This window comes from Carcharhinus amblyrhynchos, unplaced genomic scaffold (genome assembly GCF_965287045.1).
Source record: "Carcharhinus amblyrhynchos unplaced genomic scaffold, sCarAmb.v2.hapA scaffold_401, whole genome shotgun sequence".
NCBI lineage: Eukaryota > Metazoa > Chordata > Chondrichthyes > Carcharhiniformes > Carcharhinidae > Carcharhinus > Carcharhinus amblyrhynchos.
This window is the reverse complement of record NW_027650141.1, coordinates 1-18,134: the sequence shown is the minus strand read 5'-3', so window position 1 is coordinate 18,134 and position 18,134 is coordinate 1. Positions and strand designations below refer to the sequence as shown.

General features: G+C 44.5%; 1 protein-coding gene across 1 annotated transcript in view; it reads left to right on the top strand.

The window, feature by feature from the left end:
* LOC145339319 (RNA polymerase II-associated protein 1-like) overlaps positions 1–7,457 on the top strand; it is a 47,019-nt gene extending 39,562 nt beyond the window's left edge. Inside the window, exons 10-11 of the mRNA XM_080183745.1 lie at positions 3,907–4,008; positions 7,355–7,457. Coding sequence (XP_080039871.1) covers positions 3,907–4,008; positions 7,355–7,393 — 141 coding nt within the window. The 3' untranslated portion in view covers positions 7,394–7,457. The remainder of the gene's footprint in view (positions 1–3,906; positions 4,009–7,354) is intronic.
* The last annotated feature ends 10,677 nt before the right edge of the window (positions 7,458–18,134 follow it).

The following is an 18,134-nucleotide window of genomic DNA, read 5'->3' as shown; positions in this document are numbered from 1 at the left end:
TCCATCTATACTGAGCTCCAGAGTACTGTGTTCATTCTGGGAACTGCATCTTGGGAAGGATATTTTGGTCTTGGAGGATGAACAGTATGAATTCATCAGAATGACACCTGGGTTAAAAGGGTTAAATAATGAAGCCAGATTGCATAGAGTGGGCCTTTATTCCCCTGAGTAAAGAAGATTAAGGGGTGATCTAATTGAGGTGGTTAAAATGATTAAAGGATTTATTAGGGCGGATGGACAGAAGCTATTTCCTCTGAATGCGGGAGTCCAGAACCAGAAGGCTTAACCCTAAAATTAGGCTGTTCAGCGAGATGTCAAGAAGCACTTCTGCAAACAAAGTGAGGGAAATCTGCAACTTCTCCCTTCCCTTCAAAAAGGTTGATGAGGCTAGGGGTTAGTTGAAAATTTCAAAGCTGATATCACTTTGAGGAATGTGGAGTGGATAAATGGAGTTACGATACAGATTAGCAAAGCGGTAAGTTTCAGTACTTTTTCTGAAGTATCAAAACAGTAAGTAAGATGGGTGTAAAGTCGATCATTGAAATGCAGGTGCTCCTTCCTTATTTGGTATAACGCTGCCAGCATGCTTCTGATTAGTGGCATTCTAAAGGCGGCCTCAGACTGATGACTGAGCTGCCTTGGATCTTCGACCCTTACTGCACAGAAGGAAGCCATTTGGTCTGCTATGCTTGTCTTTGATAGACTATCCAATTAGCCCCACTATCCTGCTGTTTCTCCAAAGCCATGCAAATTTTCCCTTTTCAGGCTTTTATCCTGTTTTCTTTGGAGTAGTTCTTTCAAGTAGTGCATTACAAATCATAATTACAGATCATAACACTTTTTTTATTAATTCACAGGATATTGCCTTTAACTGAGTTAATGAAATGGCCCCTGCTAGGCCAATTCAGAGAGCAGTAGTTAACAGTCCGCCACATTTTAGTGAGCTGGGGGTCACATATAGACCTGACCGGGTAATGAAACAGATAGGGTTTCACAACAACTGAGTCATCACTGGACGTCTTTATCAACACTAATTTTTTTATTCCAGATTTATTTGATTAATTGGATTTAAATTTTTCAGATGCTAGGGTGAGATTTGAACTCACATCTCTGGATTATTAGTCTAGATTTGGATATGCTGGTGTTGGACTGGGGTAAACACAGTAAAAAGTCTGACAACACCAGGTTTAAGTCCAACCGATTGATAGTAAATTCACTAGCTTTCGCGGTTACCCTCTTCGTCAGGTGAATGGAGAGTTCTGGCCTCAGACAGAGCGTATAAAGCACAGACAGTTTACAGATTACTGATTAGAATGCAAATCTTTACACCTAACCTGCTGTTCAAGTCCTAAAGTGGCTGACAATGTGAGTGGAAGGAGCGCTGATCACAGGTTAAAGAGATGTGTATTGTCACCAGACAGTACAGTAAGTGAGGTTTTGCAAAGCCAGGCAAGTCACGGGGGTTACAGATAGTGTGACATAAACCCAAGATCCCTGTTGAGACCGTCCCCATATGTGCGGAACTTGGCTATCAGCCTCTGCTCAGTGACTCTGCGCTGTCGTGTGTCGTGAAGGCCGCCTTGGAGAATGCTTACCTGAAGGTCAGAGGCTGAATGCCCATGACCACTGAAGTGTTTGCTAACAGGAAGGGAACAGTCTTGCCTGGTGATTGTCGAGCGATGTTTATTCATCCATTGTCGTAGCGTTTGCATGGTCTCCCCAATGTACCATGCTTCGGAACATCCTTTCTTGCAACGCATCAGGTAGGCGACGTTGGCCGAGTTGCAAGAGTATGTGCCATGTACCTGGTGGATGGTATTCTCACGTGTGATGATGGTATCCATGTCGATGATCCGGCATGTCTTGCAGAGGTTGCTGTGGCAAGGCCATCCCCACACCCCCACTTCTTGCCTTCAGTTAACCACGCAACCTCAAACAGACCATTGTTCGCAGCAAACTACCCAGCCTTCAGGAGAACAGTGACCACAATACCACACAACCCTGCCACAGCAACCTCTGCAAGAAATGCCAGATCATTGACATGGATACCATCATCTCACGTGAGAATACCATCCACCAGATACACGGCACATACTCTTGCAACTCGGCCAACGTTGTCTACCTGATACGTTGCAAGAAAGGATGTCCCGAAGCATGGTACATTGGGGAGACCATGCAAACGCTACGACAACGGATGAATGAACATCGCTCGACAATCTCCAGGCAAGACTGTTCCCTTCCTGTTGGCGAACACTTCAGTGGTCATGGGCATTCAGCCTCTGACCTTCGGGTAAGCATTCTCCAAGGCGGCCTTCACGACACACGACAGCGCAGAGTCACTGAACAGAGACTGATAGCCAAGTTCTGCACACATGAGGACGGTCTCAACAGGGATCTTGGGTTCATGTCGCACTACCTGTAACCCCTGTGACTTGCCTGGCTTTGCAAAACCTCACTTACTGTACTGTCTGGAGACAATACACATCTCTTTAACCTGTGATCAGTGCTCCTTCCACGCACATTGTCAGCCACTTTAAGACTTGAACAGCAGGCTAGGTATAAAGATTCGCATTCTAATCAGTAATCTGTAAACTGTCTGTGCTTTATATGCTCTGTCTGAGGCCAGAACACTCCATTCACCTGACGAAGAGGGTAACCTCGAAAGCTAGTGAATTTACTATCAAATAAATCGGCTGGACTTAAACCTGGTGTTGTCAGACTTTTTACTGTTATTAGTCTAGGCTTTGGTAGCATAACCATAAGGCTACCATTTCTGAATCAAATCTGTCTCCCCTGGCCACTGACACTTCTGCCCGAGGATCTAATTTCTCCTTATTTACACCACCAAAACTCAATTTTGAATCCTTCCTATTAAGCCTTCCTTAACCTTCTGTGCTCTAAGGAGAACTGTCTCTGCCTTTGTAGCCTTGCTATATTATCAATTCAAATCTCTTGATTTATGTGAACTAAGCACATTAAAGATTGTACTTTATATTATTCTGTTAACCATCCACAGGCAATGAAATTATGTAAGTTGTTCAAATGAAATGGTGTGATTCAATTTGTATGTTTATGACATCTTAACTGATCAGTTAAGTGAGTTCCCATCAAAATACCACAGCAGCAGTTGAACCATTTGATATTAATACCTTAAATGTATGAAACATATCAGAAATTCTTTGCAACTCAAAGGAAAAGCTAGTAGCGACCAACTTTAACCGTGTGCACAGTGACAGCAAAAATAAGCAGTTTTAAGATCCATTATATACTTGCAGATTTCTGCAGTGGGGTCAAGCCTTTCTACAGGCAGGCAAGAAGGGTCTTGAGGTCTGCCTGGAGCAATATTGCCCTGGCCTGATGCTGGCTGTCTGCCTCTAGGTACCTAAACTGGCCCTTGCCAGTGTAGGAAACTGGAAAATTCCAGTTGGCTCCCTTTAATTGGCCTTGTTAAGCCTGCTAGCCAGTCAAAGTGGTTACCAAGAGGCGGGACAAGTAGCCCACCCCATCCTGATCCCACCTCGACTAAAATGGCCACATGGGAAACTTACAAGGCCCAAGATTCATGCTATTCAAAGAAGGGAACAGGGGAGCTGTCCTCCAAATTCTGGCCAATGTTTAATCCTTCAACTGACATCACAAAAACAAATTATCTCATCATTATCACATTGCTGTTTTAGGAACTTGCTGTGTGCAAATTGGCTGTTACATTTTCTCCTCTTACAGTAGCTACTACACTTTGTTGGCTGTAAACTGCTTTGAAACAATCTGACTTTATGTAAATGCACATAGCTATTTTCTTTTTGCATTATGGTGGCACAGAGCTGACAAACTCTCTGCAAACTGCCAAATACTTCTTAACTCTTATTTGCTTTAATTATCTCCTAACTAATGGTTTGTTTCTTTTAGCAAGCTGGGTACTCACTGCAAGAGCTATTTCATTTAGCTCGCAGTCAGATAATTCAGCAACGAACTCTGGCACTTCAGATGCTGGCACGCATCGTTCAAAAGGTAAGCCTGGCACAATTCAAAATTGTGTACTGCAAATAGTTTGGCTTTCTGAAATGGCCATGTCTAACTATTTGAGGTTATGTGCATCATAGTGTCAAGGACATAAGAAATAGGAATAAGAATAGACCAAAGGACCTTTTGGATATTCTACCGTTCAGTAAGATTGTGGCTGATCTTCCACCTCAATTCCACTTTCCCACCCAATCCCTTGATTCGCCTAGTTTCCAAAGTTTTATATATTCATTGACTGAACATCCACAGTTCTTGGCAGTTTTCAAAGGTTCACTACCACATTGAGTGAAGAAACTTGCTCCATCTCAGTCCTAAATGGTTTGCCGTTTATCCAGAGACTGAGCCTTGGTTTTAAACTCTCCAGCTGGGGAGACATCTACCTGTCAGGTCATTTCAGAATATTAATGATTCAATGAGGTTAACTCTCAGTTTTCTAACTTTTAGTGAGTTTAAGTTTATTTATTAGTCGCACTACATTAACACAGTAATGAATTTCCTATAAAAATCCCCTAGTTGCCACACCGGCACCTGTTCAGGTACACTGAGGGCGAATTTTAGCATGGCCAATGCACCTAACTAGCACATCTTTTGGAACGTGGGAGGAAACCAGAGCACCCAGAGGAAACCCGTGCAGACTCTGCACAGACAGTGACTCAAGCTGGGGCTAGGGTGGCATGGTGGCACAGTGGTTAGCACTGCTGCTTCACAGTGCCAGGGATCCGGATTCAGTTCTGGCCTCGGATCACTGTATGTGTGGAGTTTGCACATTCCGTGTCAGTGTGGGTTTCTTCCAGATGCTCCTGTTTCCTCCCACAGACGTGTGGGTTAGGTGGATTGGCTGTGCTAAATTGCTCCTTAGTGTCAGGGGTAAATATGTGGGGTTACGGGATTAGGACCTGGGTGGGATTGTGGTTGGTGCAGGCTCAATGGGCTGAATGCCCTCCTTCTGTACTGTAGGGATTATATAGTCGAACCTGGGTCCCTGGCGCTGTGAGGCAACTGTGCTAACCACTATGCCACCATGTCAACCCATTCTGTTCCATTTCTTCTCTTGGGACAAACCTCTCATCTTAGGAATTGGTCAAATGAACCTTTGTTGCACTGCTTTGAGGCAAATATCTCCCTCCTTGGGTACAGGGACCATAAATGTACTGAGCCAGGTATAGGCTCATCAAAGCCTTATACAATTGTAGCAAGGCCTCCTCACACTTGTACTTCGTCTTTATATATAAACTTGCTGTCATTCATGCATAGGGACTCCCAAATTTCTCTTTGAGTATAAACATTTAATGGCGTTCTTATCTTAAGGAAAAAAGTCTGCCTTTTTGTTCTTCCTACCAGAGTGAATAATTTCACATTTCCGCACGTAATATTCCAATCACCACCATCTTGCCCAGTAATTTATCCAGCAGATACCAGATTACCCTTTGCATAACCTTTGCAGTTTCCCACTAGTTTTATATTGTCAGCAAACTTGGATTTATTTCATGAAGCGAGAATTTCTGGCTGCACAAGACTGGAAATACCTGCTAGAGGTCAATGGACCTTTAAATGGTCCATCAAATTTTCTGTCCACCTGTTACAATTCCCTTGGTGGGCGGGACAGAAAATGTCTCCCTTGGTTTTCTCATCTAAATCATTGAGCTAAATTGTAAGTAGCAAGAACCCAACAATTGATCCTTGCAACATTCCGCTAATTATGCCCTGTCATTCCAAACATAACTTGTTCATTCTGATTCAGTTTTTTGTCTGTTAACTAATCCTTAATCTATTCTTATTTGTCACCCCAATACCATGAACCCTAATCTTGTGTAACAGCCTTTTGTGTGATACCTTATTGAAAGTCTCCTGAAAATTCAAACAGACTACATCCACTGATCACCCCTTATCTACCTTGCTGTTTATACTCTCAAAATCTTTATGTAATAGATTTTGTCATTTTTTTCATAAAACCGTGTTGATTCTGCCTAATCATATTGTGATTTTTCAAGTGTCCTATTCCCACACACTTTCTTAATAATGGATTTTAACATTTTCTGTACTACTATTGGGCTAGCTGGCCTCTAATTCCATGTATCCACACTTTCTCCTCTCTTGAACAGCAGGATTACAGTTGCTAACTTCCAATCCATAATCTGAATGTTTTAGATGGTAGAAGTCACCGCTTTTAAACCCTGAATTACAGGTCGTTGGATCCAAGGAAATTGTCAGCTTTTAATGCTGTTCATTTATCCATTGCATTTTCTTGACCAATATCACTTATTTTAAGTTTCTTAGTTTCCCATAATATCCTATATCTTTGTGTCTCCTACTATGAAGACTGGCATAAAATATTTGTTTAATATTACTGCATTTTTTCATTTTCTGTCTATAACTTCTCTCTCTGCATCAAATGGACTCTCATTTTTCTCCAGTTTTGGTGTCAGTGTCCCATAATTTGAACATCCAATCATTTAAACTTCTAATTTGTTTGTCCCTCGGCCAATTCGCGCTTGGCGCAAGTAGTAATCTAGAGATTGTTACATTTGATGTTCTGCTTTTTAATTTGTACCCTAGCTTCTTGAACTTGTTTTGGAGAACCCAAGTTCTACTCCAGTTGGAAGGAGATATCCTTAACCTGACACCTTTCTGCAGTTGCAGAAAGCAGTTTCAATCCCCTGAATGTACTTTCTCATATGACCAGTAAATTCCTTCCAACTCCCCTCACTTAAATGGCCTCAAAGAAAGAACAAAGAACAAAAACAGCCCGGGAAACAGGCCCTTCAGCCCAACAAGCCCGCGCCGCCATCTCAACACCACCAGTCCCCCCCTCCACCCACGACCCTTGCCTAATGTTTTATGGCCATCCAGATTGAGGGAAACTGATTTAGGGACAATTTATTCCTGCCAGTCAGCCTAACAGCACATCTTTGGGGTGTGGGAGGAAACCGGAGCACCCAGAGAAAACCCACGCAAGCACGGGGAGAATGCGCAAACTTCCACAGACACCGGCCCAAATCCATGTGTCTGCACAGCAATCAGCGATAGTCACTGAGCTCCATTTACCCATTCCCTGCAGTCTTGGATCTCTACTGTACCAATAGTATAAACCTCATAACTGTTGGACAGTGGCAAAAGCTGAGGCTCCCTTACTTGCAGTCACGTCCTCCTGTCCCTGATCATGAACCAATTCTAGATCTAAGCGATGTGGCTTATAGTTGGCTCAGATCAGTGAGGGAATATCTAGAATAACTCATTCATGTGACTGTGTTTTGTACATACAAGGTGAATGAATGTACTTAACAGATTCTTTTACCAAATGACCACACATACTAAGTCACCTCTCTTCAAATAGATGACAGACAAGAAGCATGCATGGACTGTTCAAGTATAGGTGGAATCAGAACGGGACCAGATTGTGTTCATCTAGTACTTTTATCGTGGAAGACCAACGTGATTCAGAGGTATAACCAGCCAGAAATGGTCATAGGAAGGGATATTTTGGAGGGTGACTAAAAACTTAATCATTAATATGGGTGTTAAAATAGGTGAGGGTAGTGGAGAGACAGGAGTTTGGGGAGAGAATTCCAGAGCTTAGGCACAGCTAACAGTAGGGAGGGAAAAGACCTGGGAGGTACATGAAAGACGAGAGCTTTGTGAAGGTTATTGTGCTGTAGGAGGTTACACACAAAGGGAGGGAGAGAGAGAAGCCCTGGAATGTTTAAATATACGGACAAGAATCTTAAATTGGAGTTGATGGTGGACCAGGTGCCAATGTAGGTCACTAAGTACAGGGGTGAGTGGGATTTTTTTCTGGGTTAGGATACCAGCAGGATTCCGGATGAGCTGAAGTTTATGGAGAGGCAAGGCGGGAGGCCAACCAAGAAAGCAATAGAATAGTCCAATCTAAAGAAGACAAAATGGATGGATGAAGGTTTCAATGGCAGACAAGGTAATTCAGAGTTGAGATGGGTAAAGTTATGAGAGATGTAGATGGGTGATCTTTGTGCTGGAAAGGAAATAGTTTAGAAGCTCAGCTTGCGGTTGTGTAGAATGACAAGACTTTTAAACAGCCAGGTTCAGCTTCTGAGAATGGGCAGGAAGGGAGATGGAATTGGTAACAAAGAAACAAAGTTCTTAGTGGAACCTGAAGATGGTGACTTCGATCATTTGAACAGTTGGAGGAAATTAAGATGATCAAAACCTGGTGAAGCCAAATAATAACCAGCAGCACAGCATGCAATAAACAGAGCTAAGTGATCCCACAACCAATGGGCTTCGATCAAAGCTACGCAATAAACATTGTCTTTGCCAGTGATGTCAACATCCTAAGAAGAAACAACAACAAACAATGTCTTTGAGAGACTTGGGTGGTGGGTGGTGCGGCGTTGTGGTGGTGGTGAAGGTGGTGTAGGGTGCCATCAGCATATGTGTGAAAGTTGAGTCTGCCTTTTGATGTTGCAAAGGAGGCTACATGTCGATGATGAAGAGAGGGAGCGAAGACTGATACTTGGGGCTTCCAGCAATCATGGTGCAGAGGTGGGAAGAGATACCATTGCTGGAGATTCTTTGGTTATAATCAGATGCCAGTGGAACCAAACGCTGGCAGTTTGACTAAGCTGGACAACAGAGGAAAGGTCTTGGAAAGGAGGTGGTGCAGTCGACCATGTCAACATCTACGTGCAGTTCAAGAAAGGATAATGCACTGTGGTCACCGGCACCGAGGATATTATTTTTGACTTTGGTTTGGGTGTCATTGTTCCATGGTAGAAGCAGAAACCTTACAAGAGAGATTCAGACATGGAGTTGTGGGAAAAATGAATATATTGTTGCAGGTCAGATACAAGAATTAAGAGAGGAAATGGAGCTTGGAGAATTATAAAATGGGTTATAGCACAGGAGGAAGCTATTCAGCCCATTATGCCTCTGCCAGTTTTCTGCAAGAGCAATTCACCTAGTCCCACTCCTCCAACTTTGCCCATAACTCTGCAGTTTTTTCCTCTTCAGATAATTCGATTCTGTCATGAAAACCCCATATGAGTCCACCTCCGTCAGTTCTGTTTTAAAGGATTCTCCCTTTAGTCTGAGGCTGTGTCTCTTTGTTCTAGTTTTTGCTGCTAGTGAAAACATCCTCTCCACGTCTACTCTATCCAGACCTCGCAGTATCCTGTAAGTTTCAATAAGATCGCCCCTCGTCCTTCTAAACTCCAACAAGTACAGACGCAGAGTCCTCAAGCGTTCCTCATACGACAAGCTGTTCATTCCAGGGATCATTCTTGTGAACCTCCTCTAGGCCCTTTCCAACGCCAGCACATTCTTCCTTAGATACAGGGCTCAAAACTGCTCATAATACTCCAAATGGGGTCTGATCTGAGTCTTATACAGCCACAGAGGTATATTCCTGCTCTTATATTCTAGCCCACTCAACATGAATGTTAACATTGTGTTTGCTTCCTAATTGCCAACCAAAACTGCACGTTAACCTTAAGAGAATCTTGAACAAGGACTCCCAAGTCCTTTAGTGTTTCTGATTTCCTAAGCGTTTCCCCATTTAGAAAATAGTCTTTGCCTTCATTCCTCCTTCCAAAGTGCATACCCTCACACTTTTCCACATTGTATTCCATCTGCCACTTCTTTGCCCATTCTCCTCACCTGCCCAAGTCTTTCTGCAGACCCCCGCTTCCTCAATACCACCTGTCCCTCTTGATCTTTAAACGTTGCTGCTGAGAAAGTTTGCTGCCATGAAAAAATACAAATGAAACAAAACATGGAAAATGATAAGAGTTGTTTTTGGAAAGTCAGTGTATTTGCAGTTTATCTAATCTGGGCTTTATTATATCCCCTTAACAAGACATTTCAAATCAGCATGTTAAATTTATAACATCAGATGATATAAATTTGAGAAAAAGAAAACAAATTGTCTTAAAGTTACAGCGACCATGTTTTTCATTCTCCTTGTCACAGATTAAAAATCCTACTAAAGGATACAAGTGTGGTGGGTGATGAATGCTCGGGGCATATTGAAGAGATTAGTATAGCGTGATATCTGTAAGAAGAATCAGAGAATGCCACCACAACCTATTGTAAGCATCCAGTTGGAGTGAGATTTTTATTGAGTAATAACCATGGATGTAGGGAGTGGGACAAAGACAGAAACACTTCCATCTTACATTTTAAAGCTCTGACTCACCACTGCACCCCAGCCTCTCTCTCTGACCGCGCCGCGCCGCTCCGGCCTCGCTCTCTCTGACCGCGCCGCGCCGCTCCGGCCTCGCTCTCTCTGGCCGCGCCGCTCCGGCCTCGCTCTCTCTGGCCGCGCCGCGCCGCTCCGGCCTCGCTCTCTCTGGCCGCGCCGCGCCGCTCCGGCCTCGCTCTCTCTGGCCGCGCCGCGCCGCTCCGGCCTCGCTCTCTCTGGCCGCGCCGCGCCGCTCCGGCCTCGCTCTCTCTGGCCGCGCCGCGCCGCTCCGGCCTCGCTCTCTCTGGCCGCGCCGCGCCGCTCCGGCCTCGCTCTCTCTGGCCGCGCCGCGCCGCTCCGGCCTCGCTCTCTCTGGCCGCGCCGCGCCGCTCCGGCCTCGCTCTCTCTGGCCGCGCCGCGCCGCTCCGGCCTCGCTCTCTCTGGCCGCGCCGCGCCGCTCCGGCCTCGCTCTCTCTGGCCGCGCCGCGCCGCTCCGGCCTCGCTCTCTCTGGCCGCGCCGCGCCGCTCCGGCCTCGCTCTCTCTGGCCGCGCCGCTCCGGCCTCGCTCTCTCTGGCCGCGCCGCGCCGCTCCGGCCTCGCTCTCTCTGGCCGCGCCGCGCCGCTCCGGCCTCGCTCTCTCTGGCCGCGCCGCGCCGCTCCGGCCTCGCTCTCTCTGGCCGCGCCGCTCCGGCCTCGCTCTCTCTGGCCGCGCCGCGCCGCTCCGGCCTCGCTCTCTCTGGCCGCGCCGCGCCGCTCCGGCCTCGCTCTCTCTGGCCGCGCCGCGCCGCTCCGGCCTCGCGCTCTCTGGCCGCGCCGCGCCGACTCTGTCTCTGACTCTCACTTCATGCTTTGTCCTCTTTCGATAACTATTCTTTCACGATTATTTTATAGAATCCTCTTGATTTTACCTCAATGACCAATATTTGTAACCTCTCATTTGAAATCTTCCAACTATTGCAGCAACAATGGCAACCTCAGATTAGAACAAGAACCACGTTTGGTAACATCACTGAACCAGTAATCCAGTGGCTAGGCTAATTCCACCCCCTCAACCCCTCGATTTGATCGTGGCCCCCGCCCCTCCATTGTGAGGCAGTGCATTCCAGATCCTAATCACTCCTATCAAAAAACTTTTTCTGACGCCGCCATTCTTTTTTTTTAACCAATCATGAATCAGTGTCCACTAGTTCTCAATTGTTCCACCACTGTTACTAGTTTCTCCCCATCCACGCTGCCCCGACTCCTCATGATTTTCAGAGTCTTTGTAATGTAGAAGGAACTCATTGAGTCTGCGCTGGTCTCAAAGAACATTCTTTTTAGTCCTACTCATCTGCCCTATACCTGTAACTTTCATATTCTCTTTTGATTACCTCATTCAAACCTACCTCTGCCGCACTTGCAGGATATTTGTTCTAGACTTCAAGCACCGTTTGGGTGAAGATTGTTTTTCTCACATCATTTCTATTCTTTCGCCCCTTATTTTGAATCTGTCCTCCCTAAAGAGGGAACAGTTTTTCAGTATTTACCCTGTACATACCCGACATGATTGTGAATACCTCTGTCAAGTCCCTTCTCAGCCACCTTTTCTCCCAAGGAAAACAAATCCAGCCGCCCCCCCACCACCCCCCCCCCGCAATCTATCTTCATCGTGATAGTTTTTTATTCCTGGAATCATTCTTGTGAATCTCCTTTGTGCTGCCTCCAACGCTTTCATATTCTTCCTCAAGTATGGCGCACAGGACGGAACACAGTACAGTAGGCCTAACTACTGTCCTATACAAGTTCAACCTGACCTGCTTACTCTTGTGCTCAATGCCCTTAAGATACCATATGTTTTATTAACTGCTTTCAACATGCCCTGTCACCTTCAATGACATATGTACATGTGCATCAAGGTCCCTTTGTTGCTACACTTCGTTAAGAATGTCTCCCTTTAGTTTGTACTGTCTCGCAAATTCTTCCTGCCAGAATGAATCGCTTCACATTTCTTTGCTTCAGCTTCATCTTCAACTTGTCTGCCCAATCCACCAACATGTCTATGTCGTTTTGAAGTTCAAGACTATCCTTATCACATTTGACAATATTTCCAATCTTTGCATCACCTGCAGATTTTGAAATCTTGCCCTGCACACTACTGTCTGGAATAATCCTGGTAATTACATGCCAGTGAGCCTTATGTCAGCGGTAGGGAAATTATTGAAGAGGATTCTTTGAGACAGGATTTACTCCCACTTGGAAATAAGTAGAAATATTGGTCCAAGGCAGCATGGTTTTGTAAAGGGGAGTTCATGTCTCACTAACTTGATGGAATTTTTCGAGGAAGTAACAAAGATGATTAATGAGGATAGGGCAGTGGATGTTGTCTACATGGACTTCAGTAAGGCCTGTGACAAGGTCCCTCATGGCAGATTGGTGCAGAAGGTGAAGTTGCATGGGATCAGAAGTGAGCTGGCAAAGTGGATACAGAACTGGCTTGATCATAGAAGACAAGGGGGTAGAGGTGAAAGGATGTATTTCTGAATGGAGGGTTGTGACAAGTGGTGTTCCTCAGGGATCAGTGCTGGGACCTTTGCTGTTTGTAATATATATAAATGATTTGGAAGAAAATGTAACTGATTTGATTAATAAGTTTGTGGATGACACAAAGAGTGGTGGATTTGCGGATAATGATGAGGACCATTGGAGGATCCAGCAGGATGTAGATTGGTTAGAAGCTTGGGCAGAGAGATGGCAGATAGAGTTTAATCTGGACCAATGTGAGGTAATGAAGGATAGGCACACAGCATGCTTGCCTTCATCAGCTAGGGCATTGAGTTTAAAAATTGGCAAGTCATGTTGCAGCTTTATAGAACCTTAGGCCATACTTGGAATATAGTGTTCATTTCTGGTCGCCACACTACCAGAGGGATGTGGAGGCTTTGGAGAGGGTACAGAAAAGATTTACCAGAATGTTGCCTGGCATGGAGGGCATTAGCTACGAGGAGAGGTTAGGGAAACTTGGTTCTTCTCATTGGAACGATGGAGGTTGAGGGGCGACATGATAAGTTTACAAGATTATGAGGGGTATGAACAGAGTGGACGGACAGAAGCTTTTTCCCAGGGTGGAAGAGTCAATTAGTAAGGACATAGGTTTAAGGTGCGAGGGGCAAGGTTTAAAGGAGATGTGCGAGGCAATCTTTTTACACAAGAGGGTGTGGATGCCTAGAACTCGCTGCCGGGGGAGGTAGTGGGAGCAGATACGATAGTGACTTTTAAGGGACGTTTGGGCAAATACATGAGTAGGATGGGAATAGAGGGATATGTTCCCCAGAAGGATAGGGGGTTTTAATTCTGTCGGGCAGCATGGTCGGTGCAGGCTTGGAGGGCTGAAGGGCCTATTCTGCGCTGTAATTTTCTTTGTTCTTGTGTAGGCCATTAATATATATCAGGAAGATCAAGGATCCAAACACTGACTACTGTGGATTTCCACTACAAACTATTTACCACCTGCCTTTGTTTCTTGTCACTCGGCCAATTTCTTATCCAAGTGCCTACTTTCCCTTTTATTCCATGAGCTAGAATTTTACTCAAGTCTGTTGGGCGGCACTGTATTGAAAATACACATACACAAAATTAACAGCGTTACCCTGCCAAACTTCTCTGTTACTATCTCAGAAAACTCCACAAATTAGTTAAACATGATTTTCCCTTAATGAATCCATGCTAGCTTTCCTTAATTCTTCGGTTCCTATTTAAGTGACTGTTGGTTTTGTCCTGAACTATTGTTTTCAGAAGTTTCTCGACCATTGAAGTCAAACAGGCCCGTCTTTAGCTGCAAGCATTTTCCTTGCAATATTTCTTGTACAAGTTTGCAATTCTTCTTTCCTTCAGCACTACCCTTGTGCCTGAGGAAGACTGGAAGATTATCACCAGTGAAATTTTCACTCTGACCTCTCTCAGTAAAAGAGCACGGTCACACAGTGGTTAGCACTGCTCACAGCTATAGGGACCTGGGTTTGATTCCTGGATTGGGTCACTGGTCTGTGTGGAGTTTGCACAATCTCCTGCGTGGTTTCCTCCGGATGTTCCAGTTTCCTCTGACAATCCGAAAGATGTGCAGGTGAATGCAATGGAACACCACCACCTGCAAGTTCTGACTTCGAACAATACATTTTTTAAAGTTTGTTTATTAATGTCACAAGAAGGTTTACTTTAACATTGCAATGCTGTTAATGTGAAAATCCCTTAGTTGCCACGTTCAGGCACCAGCTCTGGTACACTGAGGGGGAATTTAGCATGGCCGATGCACCCAATTAAAACACCGTTCCTTCACTGTTGCTGGGTCAGAATTCTGGAATTCCCTTTCTAACAGCACTGTGGGTATACCTACACCGCAGCAGTTCAAGAAGCAGTTCACCTTCTCAAAGGCAGTTAGGGATAGAATATAAATATTGACCCAGCCAGCAACTCCAACATCCCCTGAAAGAATATTTAACAGACTGAAATCTGGAACAGGAATAGAAGTAGGAATTGGGCAGCACGGTAGCACAGTGGTTAGCACTGCTGCTTCACAGCTCCAGGGACCTCGGTTCAATTCCTGGCTTAGGTTGCTGCCTGTGTGGAGTTTGCACATTCTCCTCGTATCTGGTGGTGCTCTGGTTTCCTCCGACAGTCCAAAGATGTGTGAGTTATGTTGATTGGTCATGCTAAGATTGCCCCTTAGTGTCCTGAGATGCATAGCTTAGAAGGATTAGTGGGTAAATATGTAGGGATATGGGAGTAGGGCCTGGGTGGGATTGTGGTTGGTGCAGACTCAATGGGCCAAATGGCCTCTTTCTGTACTGTAGGGTTTCTGTGATTTCTGGTTAGGTGCATTGGCTGTGCTAAATTCTTCCTCAATGTACCCGAAAGGTGCCAGAGTGTGGCGACAGGGGGATTTTCACAGTAACTTCACTGCAGTGTGAATGTAAGCCTATTTGTTTCACTAACAAAATAAACTGCTAAAAACTTCAAACAGTATCCTTACACCTCATCCACTCCAGGCACCTTATCAGCTTTAAATAGCCTTTCTAATACCTCCTCCTTCTCAATTGTAAATTCCTTGAGTATTCTAGTTACTTCCCCTCTCATTTTGGCCTGGATAGCATCCTCTTCCTTCGTAAAGATAGATGCAAAGTACTCAGTTAATAGTTCTGCTAGTTCTCCTGCCTTTGCACGCAAATCTTTTTTTTCTTGTCCCTAATCGGCCCTCACTTTATTTTAGTGCTTATTATTTAAATGCTTATAGAAGACATTGGAATTGTGTTTTTTGAACACCTGCATCAAATCTCCTCTCAACCTGTAAAGAGAACAGTCCCAGCTCCTCTAATCTATCCATGCAACTGAAGTTCCTCATCCTCAGAAACATTCTCATGATTTTTTTCTGTATTCTCCCCAATGCTAATCCTAAATTGGGGTGCCAGAATTAAACACATCATTCCAAATTAGGTCAAAACAATTGATTGATCTTAAGGTTGATTATAACTTCCTTGCTTTTGTGCTTTTTGCCCATATATATAAAGCTCAGGATGCTTTTATTAATCACTCTCTCAACCTGTCCTGCCACCTTTGGTGATTTACCCACATATACACTTAGGCCCCTTTGCTTTTGCACCCTGTACAGAGTTGTATCCTTTGTTTTATATTGTCTCCCTACCAGAATGAATCACTTCACACTTCATTAAATGTGATCTGACACTTTCTGCCCGTTCCAGCAGCCGATGTCCTTTTGAAGTCTAACACCAACCTTCTCACAGTTTGTAACACTTCCAAATTTTGAGTCATCTGACTGCACACCCAAGTCAAGGTCACTTATATCAAGAAAAGCAAGGATCCTAACACTGAATGCTATGGAACTCCACTATAAACTAGTCTGAAAAACAACTTATCACTGATACTCTGTTTCCTACTGCTCAACTAATTTTGTATTTCTGTTGTCTCTAACCTTTTGTTCTGTGGGCTTCAAATTTGCTCTCAAACCTGTTACTTGACATTTTTTGCAAACGCCTTTTGAAAGCCCATTAATCACATTACTCTCATCCACCCTTCCTGTTACATCAGCAAAAGACATGATTTGCCTTTAATGAAGTCATGCTGTCTTTCCTTAATTAATCAGTATTTTCCCCAACTGTCTGTTAATTTTGTCCTGAATTCTCATCTTTGGGTAGAACAATGGTGAGCACTGCTGCCTCAGTGCCAGGGGTCTGGGTTCATTTCTGGCCGAGGATCACTGTCTGTGTGGAGTTTGTACTTTCTTCCTGTGTCTGCTTGGCTTTTCTCCGAGTGCTCTGGTTCCTCCCACACTCCAAAGATGGACAGGTTAGGTTAATTGGCCATTTTAAATTAACCCTAGTGTTGGGAATTAGCAGGGTAAATATGTGGGGTTATGGAAATAGGGCCTGGGTGGGATTGTGGTTGATGCAGGCTTGATGGGCTGAATTACCTCTTCCTGCGCTGTAGATATTCTATTCTAAACCTTCCCCACCACTGAGATTAAACTGACTGCCCAGTTATGGAGCCATAGAGTTGCAGAGCACAGAAAAGGCTCTTACACCCACTGAGCCTGCACCAACAATAACTAACACTAAAGTCATGCTAATCCTGTTTTCCAGCACTATTTCCATTTACTTGAATGTTATGTTTCAAGTACTCATCCAAACACTTTTTAAAGGTTGTAAGGTTTCTGGCCTCTACTACCTTCCTAGGCAGTGCATTCCAGATTTCCACCACCCGCTTAAGTGAAAGGCTTTTTTCTCAAATCCCCATCTGAATCTCCTTCCCCTTACTCTAAAAATATGCCCTCTCATGATTGACCCCTCAATCAAGGGGAACAGCTGCTTCCCGTTCACCCTGTCTCTACCCCTCATAATCTTTCACAACTCAATCATGTCTCCCTCAGCCTTCTCTGCTCTAAAGAAAACAATTCAAGCCTATCTAGTCTCTGCTTGTAGCTCCAATGCTCCATCCCATGCAATGTCCTGTTGAATTTCCTCTACACCCCTTCTACTGTAGTCACATCCTTCTGATAGTGAGGTGACCAGAACTGTGCACAGTACTCCAGTTGTGGTCTAACGAATATTCTGTACATTACCTCCTTGCATTTATTTTCTACGCTGTGACTGATTAAAAAAACAAGCGGTCCATATATCTTCATAACTATCCTGTTCATCTGCTGTGCCGCCTTCAGGGATCTGTGGATAAATACCTAAGATTCATCTGTTCCTCTGAGCTTCCAAGTGTCCTGCCATTTAGATCATAGATCCCTACAGTGCAGAAACAGGCCCTTTGGCCCATCGAGTCTGCACCAAACACAATCCCACCCAGGCCCTATCCCCATATCTTTATATATTGTACCCACTAATCCCTCTAACCTCCGCTACCCTGAACACCAAGGGGCAATTTCGTAGCGTGGCCAATCAACCTAACCCGCACATCTTTGGACATTATTGAATACTCCCTTGTCTTGTTACTTCTTCCAAAGTGTATCACCTCACACTTATCAGACTTCAATGCCATCTGCCACTGCTCTGCCCATCTGACCAACCCATCTATACCTTCCTGTAGCCTACAATCTTCACTATTAACCACCCTACCAATCTTGGTATCATCTACAAACTTGCTTATCATTCCCTCCACATTATCATCTTTATCATTTATGTGTATAGCATTTATGTAGAAAACAAACAATAAACCTGTGATTCCCAAAAGAGAAAATGCTGCAAAATCTCAGCAGGTCTGGAACGTCTGTAAGGAGGGAAAAGAGCTGACGCTTTTGAGTCCAAATGACACTTTGTCAAAGGATTGTCCAGATTTGAAACGTCAGCTCTTTTCTCTCTTTAAGGATGCTGCCAGACCTGCTGAGATTTTCCAGCATTTTTTTCTTCTGGTTTCAGATTCCAGCATCTGCAGTAATTTTTGTTTGATAAGCTTGTTGTTGCTGGGC